This window comes from Trichechus manatus, unplaced genomic scaffold, assembly GCF_000243295.1.
Source record: "Trichechus manatus latirostris isolate Lorelei unplaced genomic scaffold, TriManLat1.0 scaffold00085, whole genome shotgun sequence".
NCBI classification, from domain to species: domain Eukaryota; kingdom Metazoa; phylum Chordata; class Mammalia; order Sirenia; family Trichechidae; genus Trichechus; species Trichechus manatus.
In genome coordinates, this window is record NW_004444021.1 from 11,298,408 (window position 1) to 11,312,820 (window position 14,413).

The 14,413-nt window shown below is 38.5% G+C and overlaps 1 protein-coding gene across 2 annotated transcripts in view; it reads left to right on the forward strand.

The window, feature by feature from the left end:
- The window catches only part of CFAP69 (cilia and flagella associated protein 69), a 56,802-nt gene that overhangs the window by 18,104 nt on the left and 24,285 nt on the right, over nucleotides 1-14,413 (forward strand). For both annotated transcript variants that reach the window (XM_004381507.1, XM_004381508.2), the window contains exons 7-11: nucleotides 5,360-5,509; nucleotides 5,612-5,789; nucleotides 9,468-9,591; nucleotides 10,797-10,845; nucleotides 10,942-11,063. In XM_004381507.1, coding sequence (XP_004381564.1) covers nucleotides 5,360-5,509; nucleotides 5,612-5,789; nucleotides 9,468-9,591; nucleotides 10,797-10,845; nucleotides 10,942-11,063 — 623 coding nt within the window. The remainder of the gene's footprint in view (nucleotides 1-5,359; nucleotides 5,510-5,611; nucleotides 5,790-9,467; nucleotides 9,592-10,796; nucleotides 10,846-10,941; nucleotides 11,064-14,413) is intronic.

Genomic DNA, 14,413 nt, shown 5'->3' on the forward strand with positions numbered 1-14,413 from the left:
GAGCATATAAATGGCAAAGGACCAAGAATGACATCGTGAAGAATGCATCTACTGAAGTTTGGAAGAAATTACCCAAAGAAAACAGCAGCAAAAGGAGATTCAAAGAGGAAGAAGAAAACCTAAAGACTGGCATGTCATGTGTGCCAATGAATGAAATGTTTGATGAAGGAGAAAGTGGTCTCAGTGTCAAATACTGTAGAGGCTCCTGTAATTGAAGGATGAAAAAGGCAAGTTATGTAGTATCTAAAAAGTTGTATTTAATCTTTGCCAGATCAGTTGCTATAAAGTGGTCAGAGCAGAGGCAGGGTTAAAGAATGAGAGGGTTGTGGGTGTAGAGGCAGTGAGGTTGGGAATGAAGGAGTAGAGACGGTGAACACAGACATATTTTAAGATCAGATGATGAAGAAAAAGAAGATGGGAGGACAGCTTGATTGATAACAAGGTTGAAGAAAGGTATTTAAATTTTGTTCTTTTTGTTATTTGTTTTTAGGATAGGGAGAAATGAAGCTTGTAGGCAAAGGAGCAAGAAGCCAGTAATGGGAAATGGGAGAGTGAAATTTCCAAAGGAAGCATGAGAGGATGGAATCAATAACACAAGCTTAGGGTTAACCTTGGAAAGCTACAGGTACCCTTCTTCTAAGATCTAAAGGAAAAGAGAACAGTGCACAAGTTAAGACAGAGGAGCGTTGAGGTTCAGAGAAGTGAGACTGACCTTAATTTGATCAAGCCCTGAAAATGAGGAGCCTTAAACTGCTCTAACTAATCATCACACAGTTGGTTTCAAGTGATGGGCATAGTTGGGCATCTGGGACAACAACTGAAGAGTCTTTAGTAGAGCTATTGGAAGAGACATATCCTTGGATACAAAAATCAAGTTCACAAGCCTTAATATTACTATATCCTTCTAAAGAAATGTAAACATAATAGAAAGATATGTTAGTATAAAGTATAATTTTGGTTCATGCATAGGATGAACTATTATGCAAATAAAAATCATCATTTTTAAATATAGCATGGGAGAAAGCTTACAATAAAATGTTTATTAGCTAGAGTAGAATATAAAATTCTGTAGACAGTATATAAGGCCGCTATGAGTTGGAGGTTCCGCTGTTATTCATAAGGTTTTCACTGGCTAATTCTTTTCAGAAATAGACTGCCGGGTCCTTCTTCCTAGTCTGTCTTAGTCTGGAAACTCAGCTGAAACCTATCTGCCATGGATGACCCTGCTGGTATCTGAATACTGGTGACATAGCTTTCAGTATCACAGCAACACTCAAGTCCCCACAGTTTGACAAACTGAGAGAAATAAAATGAAATGGAACACATAAACATCGATATCCTAGGCATTAGTGAGCTGAAATGGCCTGGTATTGGCCATTCTGAATCGGGCGATCATATGGTCTACTATGCCGGGAATGATGAATGGAAGAAGAATGGTGTTGCACTCATCATCAAAAAGAACATTTCAAGATCTATCCTTAAGTACAATGCTGTCAGTGATAGGATAATATCCATACACCTGCAAGGAAGACCAGTTAATATGACTATTATTCAAATTTACACACCAACCACTAAGGCCAACAAAGAAGAAATTGAAGATTTTTTCCAGCTTCTGCAGTCTGAAATTGATTTAACATGCAATCAGGATGCATTGATAATTACTGATGATTGGAATGCAAAAGTTGGAAACAAAGAAGAAGGATCGGTAGTTGGAAAATATGACCTCAGTGATAGAAATGATGCCAGAGGTCACGTGATAGAATTTTGCAAGACCGACGACTTCTTCACTGCAATTTTTTTTTTTTCACCAACATAAACAGTGATTATACACACGGACCTCGCCAGATGGAATACCCAGGAATCAAATCAGCTGCATCTGTGGAAAGAGACAATGGAAAAGCTCAATATCATCAGTAAGACCAAGGCCAGGGGCCAACTACAGAACAGACTATCAATTGCTCGTATGCAAGTTCAAGTTGAAACTGAAGAAAATTAGAACAAGCCCACAAGAGCCAAAGTACGACCTTGAGTATATCCCACCTGAATTTAGAGACCATCTCAGAAATAGATTTGATGCATCCAACACTAACGACCAAAGCCCAGATGAGTTCTGAGATGACATCAAGGACATCATACATGAAGAAAACAAGAGGTCATTAAAAAGACAGGAAAGAAAGAAAAGACCAAAATTGATGTCAGAAGGGACTCTGAAACTGGCTGTTGAACGTCAAGTATCTAAAGCAAAAGAAAGAAATAATGAAGTAAAAGAACTGAACAGAAGATTTCAAAGGGCAGCTCGAGAAGACAAAGTAAAGTATTATAATGACATGTGCAAAGAGCTGGAGATAGAAAACCAAAAAGGAAGAACATGATCGACATTTCTCAAGCTGAAAGAACTGACGAAAAAATTCAAGCCTCGAGTTGCACTAATGAAAGATTCTATGGGGAAAATATTAAACAGTGCAGGAAGCATCAAAGAAGATGGAAGGAATACAAAGAGTCATTATACCAAAAAGAATTGGTCGAAGTTCATCCATTTCAAGAGGTAGCATATGATCAGCAACAGATGGTACTGAAGGAAGAAGTCCAAGCTGCACTGAAAGCATTGCCAAAAAACAAGGCTTCAGGAATTGATGGAGTATCAATTGAGATGTTTCAACAAACAGATGCAGTACTGGAAGTGCTCACTCATCTATGCCAAGAAATTTGGTAGACAGCTACCTGACCAACCGACTGGAGGAGATCCATATTTATTCTTATTCACAAAAAAGGTGATCCAACCAAATGCAGAAATTATTGAACAATATCATTAATATCACATGCGAGTAAAATTTTACTGAAGATCATTCAAAAGCAGCTGCAGCAGTCTATCGACAGGGAACTGCCAGAAGTTCAGGCCGAATTCAGAAGAGGACGTGGACCCAGGAATATCATTGCTGATGTCAGGTGGATCCTGGCTGAAAGCAGAGAATACCAGAAAGATGTTTATCTGTGTTTTATTGCCTATGTGAAGGCATTCAACTGTGTGGATCATAACAAATTATGGATAACATTGCGAAGAATGGGAATTCCAGAACACTTAATTGTGCTCATGAGGAACCTGTACATAGATCAAGAGGCAGTTATTCGAACAGAACAAGGGGATACTGTGTGGTTTAAAGTCAGGAAAGGTGTGTGTCAGGGTTGTATCCTTTCCCATACCTATTCAATCTGTATGCTGAGCAAATAATCCAGGAAGCTGGGCTGTATGAAGGAGAACAGGGCACCAGGATTGGAGGAAGATTCATTAACAACCTGTGTTATGCAGATGACACAACCTTGCTTGCTGAAAGTGAAGAGGATTGAAACACTGATGAAGATCAAAGGCTACAGCCTTTAGTATGGATTACACTTCAACATAAACAAAACAAAAATCCTCAGAACTGGACCAATAAGCAACATCATGATAAACGGAGAAAAGATTGAAGTTGTCAAAGATTTCATTTTACTTGGATCCACAATCAACACCTGTGGAAACAGCAGTCAAGAAATCAAAAGATTCATTGCATTGGGCAAATCTGCTGCAAAAGACCTCTCTAAAGTATTAAAAAGCAAAGATGTCACCTTGAAGACTAAGGTACGCCTGACCCAAGCCATGGTGTTTTCAGTCGCATCATAAGCATGCGAAAGCTGGACAATGAATAAGGAAGACTGCAGAAGAATTGATGCCTTTGAACTGTGGTGTTGATGAATATTGAATATACCACGGACTGCCAAAAGAACAAACAAATCTGTCTTGGAAGAAGTACAACCAGAATGCTTCTTAGAAGCAAAGATGGCGAGACTATGTGTTATATACTTCGGACATGTTGTCAGGAGGGATCAGTCCCTGGAGAAGGACATCATGCTTGGTAAAGTACAGGGTCAGTGAAAAAGAGGAAGACCTTCAATGAGATGGATTGACACAGTGGCTGCAACAGTGGGCTCAAGTATAACAACAATTGTGAGCATGGCACAGGACCGGGCAGTGTTTCGTTCTGTTGTACATAGGGTCACTATGAGTCGGAACCGACTCGATAACACCTAACAACAACAACAACTAGTTGGATCAACTTGACTGCAACAGGTTTTGTTTTGTTTTGTTTTTTTAATAGACAGTATATAGTAAAAATTATATACATGCATTAAAAATATCAGAAATAAATATAACAAAATGTTAATGTTGCTATCTCTAGATGGTGGAATTACAGGCAATTTTTGCTTTTTTCTTCATATTGTTCAGGCCTTTTACAATGCCTATACTGAGTAGCTATGGCATAACATAGAGAACTCATCACAGGAATGGACAAGGGCTTGTCCCCAGAGATCAAACACAGGGAAATAAGACAGATTGGCAGGCATCTCAGAACTATGAAAAGGTTAAAGAATCTAGTTGGTCTCAAAAGTCAGGAAGCAAGGAAATTTAAATAGTGATAGCATTAGGGGAAAAAGTAGCCTCATCTCAGGTTAGGAAGTAGCCTCCGGTGTTTAAATTCCTCTCACTGAATGTGGTTGGGAACTAAGGCAAAAGGAAATTCTTATAACACATATCACCATGAATTGGAAACCCTGGTAGCGTAGTGGTTAAGAGCTATGGCCGCTAACCAAAAGATTGGCAATTCAAATCCACCAGGTGCCCTTTGGAAACCCCATGGGGCAGTTCTACTCTGTCCTGTAGGTTGCTATGAGTTGGAATTGGCTCGATGGCAGTGGGTCTGGTTTTTTTAGTTAAAGCACCAATAAATTCACTAGAATTTATCAGAACATCATTACATTTTTCACCTCTCTTGTATTGCTGACACCACGTAATTGTTCCTGAAAGCACTGAAATAATGCCTTGATTTGAATAGGGAAAACATTGAATATTTGTAATCGTGCTATTTTCCTTTACAGAAAGACATATCTACTGACAAAAAACATTTTTGTTTTTTAGAATTTAAGATGTGCCCCCAAAATGTGTGGTGCTGTTTCAAAGTCTACACCAGAAGGTCAGCAAACTGTGGTCCATATACAATAACTCGTCCACTGTAATCAAAGATTTATTGGAACACAGCTATACCCATTCATTTATGTATTGTCTGTGGCTGCTTTGGTGCTGCAACCTCAGAGTTCAGTAGTTGAGACAGAAACCATGTGACCTGCAAAGCCTAAGATGTTTGGCCCTTTGCTATCTGGCCATTTACAGAAAAATTTGCCTATCTCTTATTATACCATTTGTAAATTCCTTTTACTTTCTAAAAGTTTTGGTGTTGTTTGGTGATAAATTACTAATTTCTTTTTCTTACTGTAGACAATCTTTATGTGAAATAAGTGTATACATTTCTTAACTAATTGTTGGTAGGTTACCAGCAAGCTAGTTCATCGTATAAGATTCAAATGGCTGAAGTTGGAGGATTGGCAAAAACAATGGTCCAGTCAATGGCCTTGCTTGAAAATCAGCTTGTTGAGAAACTCTGGGTACTTAAAGCTCTGCAGCATCTTTCAACTTCTGGTTTGTACAATGTTATTAAATTTGAGTACTTCTTTCTTTTTTGTTTCTGTCTAAACACGGAAAGACTATACAACATAAATAATTTTAAAATTTATTTTTTAGAAGTTAATTGTACTTCTATGATGAAAGCACAAGCAGCCAGTGGAATCTGTGCTCACCTCAATGACCCAGATCCCTCTGGACAACTTCTGTTTCGTTCATCAGAAGTAATTTGGAACTTATTGGAAAAATCCTCAAAAGAAGAAATTATCCAACAGCTTAGTAATTTGGAATGTTTGCTGTAAGTGTATGTGGCTAAAATAAGAATGTTTGTTTTTTTTTTAATTTTTTTATTTTTTCCCATACAAAAATTTGTACATAATTATATGACTTTAATTGCTTTCCCCATACTGTGACAGCACACTCCTCCTTTCCACCCCTGATTCCCCATGTCCATTCAACCAGCTTCTAACCCTCTCTGCCTTCCCATCTCACCTCCAAACAGAAGCTGCCCGTTTAGTCTCTTGTATCTACTTGAGCTAAGAGGCATACTCCTCACGAGTATCACTTTATGTCCCAGTCCAGTCCAATCCCTGTCTGAAGAGTTGGCGCTGGAAATTGTTTTAGTTCTGGGCTGATAGAGAATCCAGGGGCCATGCTTTCTGAGGTTCCTCCAGTCTCAGCCAGACCATCAAGTCTGGTCTTCTTACTAGAATTTCAGTTCTGCACCCTACCTTTCTCCTGCTCCATCTGGGACTCTCTGTTGTGTTCCCTGTCAGGGCGGTCATTGAGGAATGTTTTTTAACTCTTAAAATGATAGCGAGTGATATATGGTCATTAGCTATTAGAAAAATGCAAATCAAACTACAATGAAATACCATCTCACCCCAACAAAAAACACAAAATAATAAATATTGGAGAGGTTGTGGAGAGGCTGGAACACTTATTCACTGTCGGTGGGAATGTAAAATGGTACAACCACTTTGGAAATTGATTTGGCACTTCATTAAAAAGCTAGAAATAGAAGTACCATGTGATCCAGCAATCCCACTCCTTGGAATATACGCCAGAGAAATAAGAGCCATCACATGAATAGATATATGCGTGCCCGTGTTCATTGCAGCACTGTCCACAATAGCAAAAAGATGGAAACAACCTATGTGCCCATCAACAGATGAATGGATAAACAAATTATGGTACACACACACAGTGGAACACTACGTAACAATAAAGAACAATGATGAATCTGCGAAACATCTCACAACATGAATAACCTGGAAGGCATTATGCTGAGTGAATTTAGTCAGTCACAAAAGGACAAATATTGTATGAGACCACTATTATGAGAACTCAAGAAAAGGTTGAAACACAGAAGAAAGCATTCTTTCATGGTTATGAGAGTAGGGAGGGAAGGAGAGGGGAATTTACTAACTAGATAGTAGATAATTATCTTAGGTGAAGGGAAGGACAGCACACAGTACAGGGGAAGTCAGCACAACTGGACTAAACCAAAGCTAAGAAGTTTCCTGAATACAACCAAACACTTCGAGGGACAGAGCAGCAGGGGCTGGGGGCTGGGGACCATGGTTTTGGGGGACATCTAGGTCAATTGGCATGACAAAGTTTATTAAAAAAATGTTCTGCATCCACTTTGGTGAGTGGCATCTGGGATCTTAAAAGCTAGTAAGCAGCCACCTAAGATGCATCAGTTGGTCCCAACCCACCTGGAGCAAAGAAGAATGAAGAACACTAAAGACACAAGGAAAATATTAGCCTAAGAGACAAAAGGGCTACATAAACCAGAGACTCCATCAGCCTGAGACCAGAAGAACTAGATGGTGCCTGGCTACCACCAGTGACTGCCCTGATGGGGAACATAACAGAGTCCCTGATGGAGCAGGAGAAAAGTGTAGTGCAGAACTCAAATTCACATAAAAAGACCAGACTTAATGGTCTGACTGAGACTGGAGGAACCCTCGAAGACATGGACCCTGGACGCTCTGTTAACCCAGAACTAAAACCATTCCTGAAGCCCACTCTGAAGACAAAGGTTAGACTGAACTCTAAAACATAAAATAATACTCATGAAGAGTGTGCTTCTTAGTTCAAGCAGATACATGAGACCAAATGGGTGGCTCCTGTCCAGAGGCAGAGTGAGAAGGCAGAAATGGACAGGAGCTGGTTGGATGGACACGGGAAACCTGGGGTGGGAAGGGAGAGTGTGCTGTCACATTATAGGGATTGCAGCTAGTATCACATAACGATATGTGTATTAATTTTTGTATGAGAAATTAACTTGAGCTGTAAACTTTCACCTAAAGCACAATAATAATAATAATAAAAAAAGATAGCCAGTGATATAACTAACATCTTTGTTTGAATCTGTGTTCCAGAATGCTTTTGATTTCACATAATGACTATGTTTCAGGACATCTGTTTTGTGCCATAGTATATATGAATCTGCACAATAGCAATCCATGCTTTTCTATATAACAGCTCTTGAAATCACTTGTTAATAAGACCAAATTATGCATTTGAATATGTATAAAGTAAAAAACATAGAGAAGAACTATTTCATTGATTCATTCAGTAAATGTATTATTGAGTACTATCATCCAGATACTGCAATAAGTACTAGTAATAAAATGTGAGTAAGCCTTCAAGTTGCTTATTCATTTATTCAGCAAATAATTATTGTCTGCTCTGTACCAAGTTCAATACTAGGTAGTAGAAATAAAATTGAAAACAGTGAAGACATGGTCTCTATTTTCATGGAATTTACAATGTGATAGGCGAGAGGGACAAACGAACAAGTAAAAGAGAGTGCACTAAATGTCATGAAAGAGATTATCTCAAGGGATTATATGTTCTTCAGAAGAGGATAAATTAACAGTTTTGAGTTGCAAATGACAGAAAACATAACCCAACTGACCTAAGCAGTATAGGGAATTTATGGACTTATGTATACAGAGTCATTTGTAGACATTAAAATGTCTGAAAAACTGATTTTATGTGCGCTGGATTCAAGCTTCAGCCAGTGTCAGGAGTTGGGCCCTCTGCATCTCTCCACACTGTCTTCAACAGTTTTGGCTTCATTTTTAGGCTCCACGTGTTGAGCCCTAGGAAGTCCATGTTCACATCATCACAGCACCAAATCAAGCAGAACAGAAGGCTTGCTGTTCTGAAGGCTCAAAGAAAATTTTTCAGATTGAGTTCATGTTGGCTGTAAATGGCCTGATGTTGGTTATATGACCATTCCAGAGCCAATTACTGATGCTAGAGAAAAGGAATGTTCTGACTGTCTAAAAGACAGCTGAAGACGACTATATAGGACAAAGAGTTGGGGAGGATTGGATGCCTAGATGAAAATAAGGGTATTGTTATCATAAGAAGGGTGAGTGGGTCCCAGGAGGCAAAATAACAAATACCCACTGTAGAGGGAACCTGACCCAAACTGGAAGTATTAACAAATCCTTCATGCAGGAAATGAACCATAATTTGGCACCTGAATGATATGTAGGAATTGGCAATACGGAAGAGTTTTGCATGCTGAGGGTATCCTAGACAGAGGGAACAGAAGTGAAAATTGAATTTAGCAAAGTCAAAAAACTAAAAGAAATTCAGTATGGTGAGAGCAGAAAGTACAGGGTAGAATGGTAAGAGATGTTAGCAGAGCTATAATATGAAAGGCCTGGTAAACTGTTCAGTAGGTAGAACTTTATCCTAAGAACAAAGAGAAACCATCAAAGGATGTTAAAAGGGAAATGACATGATTGAATCTTCATTTTAGAGCAGTTGCTTTGACTATCATGTGTAGAACGGATTGGTTGATTCTTATGAAGTACATAGTGAATTAGAGATAGATTTGGAAGTGTGAATAAAATTAGAAATAGGAATGAATATTATAATATTAAAGGGAGTTTTATTGAAAGCCAAATAGTATTTCCATAGAACATAAAAATATGATTTTATTTTCTAGGGCTTTGAAGGAAGTATTTAAAAATCTATTTATAAGAGGTTTTAGTAATTATGATCGTCAACTTAGAAATGATATATTAGTGATCACTACAATTATAGCTCAAAACCCTGGAGCACCAATGATTGTAAGTACAAATCAAATTGCATTCATTTTAATTGTGGAAGTGGTGGGTGTGTGGGAAGGGAGTCATAAAACTGTTTTAATATTTATGAATTTTGTTGTAATGCTAAGTGTCTTAGTCATCTAGTACTGCTGTAACAGAAATAACTACAAGTGGATGGCTTTAGCAAACAGAAGTTTATTCTCTCACAGTCTAGGAAGCTAGAAGTCCGAATTCAGGGTGCCAGCTCCAGGGGAAGGCTTTCTCTCTCTGTTGGCTCTGGGGGAAGGTCCTTGTCATTGGTCTTGCCCGTTCAAGGAGCTTGGGTTAGTGCAGGGACCCGGGGTCCAAAGGACCCGCTATTCTCCTGGCTCTTGTTTCTTGGTAGTATGAGGTCCCCATGTCTCTCTTCTTGCTTCTGTCTTTTATATCTCAAGAGACATTGATTTAAAACACAACGTAATCTTGTAGATTGAGTCCTGCCTCATTAACATAAAAGAAGTTCTGATTACCATCCTTGCAAACAGTCAGGTATGAATTCCATGAATGTGAGTCAAAGGAGTAACATCCTCAATTTTAAAGAAACCATATGGATCCTAAAGTAGTAGAAATATAAAGCTGCAAGCTAAAAAGCCCAGGATTTGACCTTGCAGACTCTCCATAATGTACGAAGATCAATTTGGGTATCTCTGTCAGGCATGAGTTTCCTCATGCTGACATCTTTGCAACTCTGGTCATTCTTCAGGGCTTTGCATGTTAAGTAAAAACAACTTTGTAGCTCTTAACCAAACATTTGGTGTAATGAGAGTGATTGGGGTGGGGGTGGTGTGTTTAAGAACAAAAGCTGTTGAAAATGAGGGCTGGATTTTTCTCCCTTATTGTGTCACTTGAAGGTATAGCAAATGAATTACGTAACTATGTAGGCCTACTGCATTTTGATTTTTTTACCAAATTTTAAACAGTACTTTGTAAAATAGTCTGAGAATAATGTAAATTATTTCTTAACACCTACAGAAGTTAGTTTAAAATTAAATAAATTATAAATTTATATGGCTATAGCTTTATTTCCTTGCTTTCTTCCCTTATTATTATTAGTGCTTTATGAATTAAAAAATGACAATAGGTGGATCTGGTAAGAATACTTAAATATTAGGAAAATATAGGGCATCTATATCTTAATTTCTATTTAATTAATTTATCCCTGTACTTGTTTTGTGTATTTATATTAGGAAAGTGGCTTTACCCAAGATTTAATCCTTTTTGCAACCTTTGATGAAGGTAAGAACCATAGTAAATTCAACTTCTTATAATTATCTTAATGAATCTTGAACATCATTTTAACTTTCATTTTACTGTTTATTTTTTTCCCCACAGTTAAAAGTCAAAATCCTTTGGTAAAAGGTCTTAAGCTTACTAATTCCTATGAGGATTTTGAGTTGAAGAAATTGCTATTCAACATAATTGTGATCTTATGTAAAGATTTATCTACTCTACAGGTAAAGAGTAGACAAAACAGAAAAATAAATGACAATCATCTCACTTTATAGTAGTATAACTTTTTTTAAATTATGACTGCAGTTCTTTCATCTACTCAAATCTTGCCATAGAAAGTAAACTCTTAGTAGCTCAAATTTTAGCTTTTAAAATTTTCATTTATCTGTTAATAAACAATAAAGTTACTTAAATTTAAACCAGATTAAAAAAAAAAAAGAAAAAACAAGAGAAGCTTAAAAAATTGTTAATACATTTAGATCTCCTAAGTAATAAAACATAAAATTAAAAAGTTCCATACAGGCCCATCAAGCCTAATATTCTCTCTCTGACCACAGTAACGGTGCTTGAAAGAGTTTTAGGACTTAAAGGAAGTTTGACTTAACACAGCATATAACTAAACTAATGGAAATGTTAGTAGTACATTTTTCTATTACTTTACAAAGCTTTCATCTCAACCTCACAACAGCTCTGCGAACAGAGCAGAAGTATTATAATAGTTCTCTTATAGGAGGAACTTAGTCTCAAAAGGGTAGATGATTTTGCCAAACTGTGGTAAACCAGAAGTGAAATTCAGTTCCAGAAAGAGTCCTAAAACTTTTAAGCACCAAGGGGTAATCAAGAAAAAGAAGTCTGAACTCATGCTAGGTATCATTAATGATAATATAAAGGTGGTATGTATAGCAGTTAAGGCATTAGTCAGGAAGAATCCCAATGCTTTCACTTTCTAGCTATGTGATCTTGAATAGGTTGTTTAGTTTCTCTGTATCTCAGATATCTCAACTTCAAATGGGGATAACACCACCTCATGGGATTATTATGAGGATTAAGTGAACTCAACATTTTCTTGGTATTGCTACTTTGAGAACCAGACGTTTTAAAAAATGTTCAGAAAAAGAAAAATTGTTTTTACGGTTGTTGTTGTTGTTAGCTGTTAGGTCAGTTTCTGATTCATAGTGACCCCATATGTTACAGAGTAAAACTACTCCATATGGTTTTCTTGGCCGTAATCTTTATGGAAGCAGATCAGAAGGAGATTGCCATTCCTTTTCTTCTGCAGAGCCATTGGGTGAGCTTGAACTGCCAACCTTTAGGTTATGACTATTATTTATATCAGAAAAACCCTCAGTGAGATGGATTGACACAATAGCTACAACAGTGGACTCAAACATATCAACAATCATGAAGACAGTGCAGGACAGGGCAACGTTTTGTTCTGTTATACGTAAGGTCGCCATGAGTCGGAGACCACTTGACAGTTAACTAGCAACAACAACATAGAATTTAAATATATTTTCTGAAATACCAAATAATTTTTCAATAAAATATTGTTTATTATTAGAGTGGAGTATTATATAACCATTAAAATGATAGCTATAAAGAAGTATAATTTACATTACAATTTATAGACCAGTTTTAGTTGATTGAACAGCAGTTGTATAGACAACAGAGTCAAATGGACAAAGATAATGGTAAGTTTCTTAAAGCACTTTGAGAGCAGTGGAATCAACTTTTTTGTTACGCCATGTGTTTGTGACCCACTAATAGTGGTGATAATAATAAATATGCGTACTGTCCTTTACAGTTCACAGACTGTTTAAAAAACATTATCTGCTTAGGTTCTCACAATAATGCTAGAGTTAATTGTTATTCTTATTTCTGTTTTACGATATAGGAAATTAAGTCTGAGAGAGATTAAATAATTTGCCTCCAACCAGAGCTGGCTAGGGCTTAAGGGCAGTATTCTCAACTCAGGCAACCTTGCTTGCTGAAAGTGAAGAGGACTTGAAGCACTTACTGATGAAGATCAAAGACCACAGTAGGGATTACACCTCAACATAAAGAAAACAAAAATCCGGGGGGCATGGCCAAGATGGCAAAGTAGTTAGACGCTTCCTATATCCCTTTTACAACAAAGACCTGGAAAAAAAAGTGATTGATTCTATATGAATATCCAGGAGCCCTGAACAAGGCAAAGTTGAGGAATCAGACCGAGTGTCAGCGGGGGGAAGAGGGAGATGGTTTGGAAGAAGCGAAGAGCACCAGAGCCGTGGCAGCGAAACTGCAACACTGCAGCCACACTGGTCTGCAGTGAAGAAGGCAAACAGCTGTGCTGTGTGCGTGCTCGGGAAGCAGTTTCCACATCAAGAGAGACCTGGCAGCAGAGATTCTGCTTGGACACTCCAAACCAGTAAAAAGCAGCTCCCAGGTGGCTAAGTACATGCATGCGGCCTTTCGCGGGGATTAAAAAAAAAAAAAGCCCATTTGGCAAAAACCTCCCTCCCTTTCACCTCCTCCCTCCAGGCTCTGCACCGGGTGTCCGCTGGGCCACAAGTAGATCCCAAAAGGCACCCTGACCCATTCTCCTGGCCTCAGAGAGGGAACAAATAAGCTACTGGCTCCCCTAAGCCAGGAACACAGGGTTAGCACGGCTCCTTTGCTAGGCACAGGTATAAGGGGTCCACAGACTCTGAGTGCCTAATACCCCTGTATAGACTTGTGGGGATCCATCTCAACAGTGTTAGCCCTCACTACCACAGTATAACAGGGCAAACGTCTGAAGTTTAACTTCAACTGCTTCAGCTGTAAACTGGAAGATTTGTGACCCTCGAAACAGCCCTGCCTCTTAAGTAGGCACTTTTATCGATCCACAACAGGCAATTGAGGACTGGTGGGATCACCTAAAGCTCCTAGTCACCTGCTACAGGAGTCCAAGAAAAAGTGGTGCCCTCGAGTCTTTACAGCCAACAGAGTGGGGTGCTCGTAGTCTGGCTGCAAAACTCACCTACCTGCTCAACGTAGAGAATAGGGACACGCTTTCCTTTCAGACTCTCAGGGGCAGCCGTCAGCCCCCTGCCTGGCTCAGCACATGATCCCCTACCACAGCCAGAGTCCAGTGCCTGCACCAATCACCCATGCCTCTCTAGGACTGGGGGTGAGAGCCTGCATCACACACTTGGTGACCAACTGCCTGGACACCTGAGCTGAACCCATATAGGAAAATTTAATGGACTTCTGTGTGCACATACTTAGTTATAGAACTAACTACCTGGTGACAGGATGTTAGGGATTCAGAGGTGACAAAAATCAAACTAGTGCACACGAGCAGCCTATTTGAGCATATCAAAACAAAACAAGAAGCTAGGTCTCATAAACAAATATAAAACTATAATCATTGATGGCTCGGAGACAACAGTCAATATCAAATCACATAAAGAGGCAGTCCATGATGGCTTCAGCAAGCTCCCAAAATAAAGAATAAATTCTCTGGATGAAGAGAACTTCTTGGAATTACCAGAGGCAGAATACAAAAGATTAATATACAGAACTCTTCTAGAAATTAGAAAGGAAATTC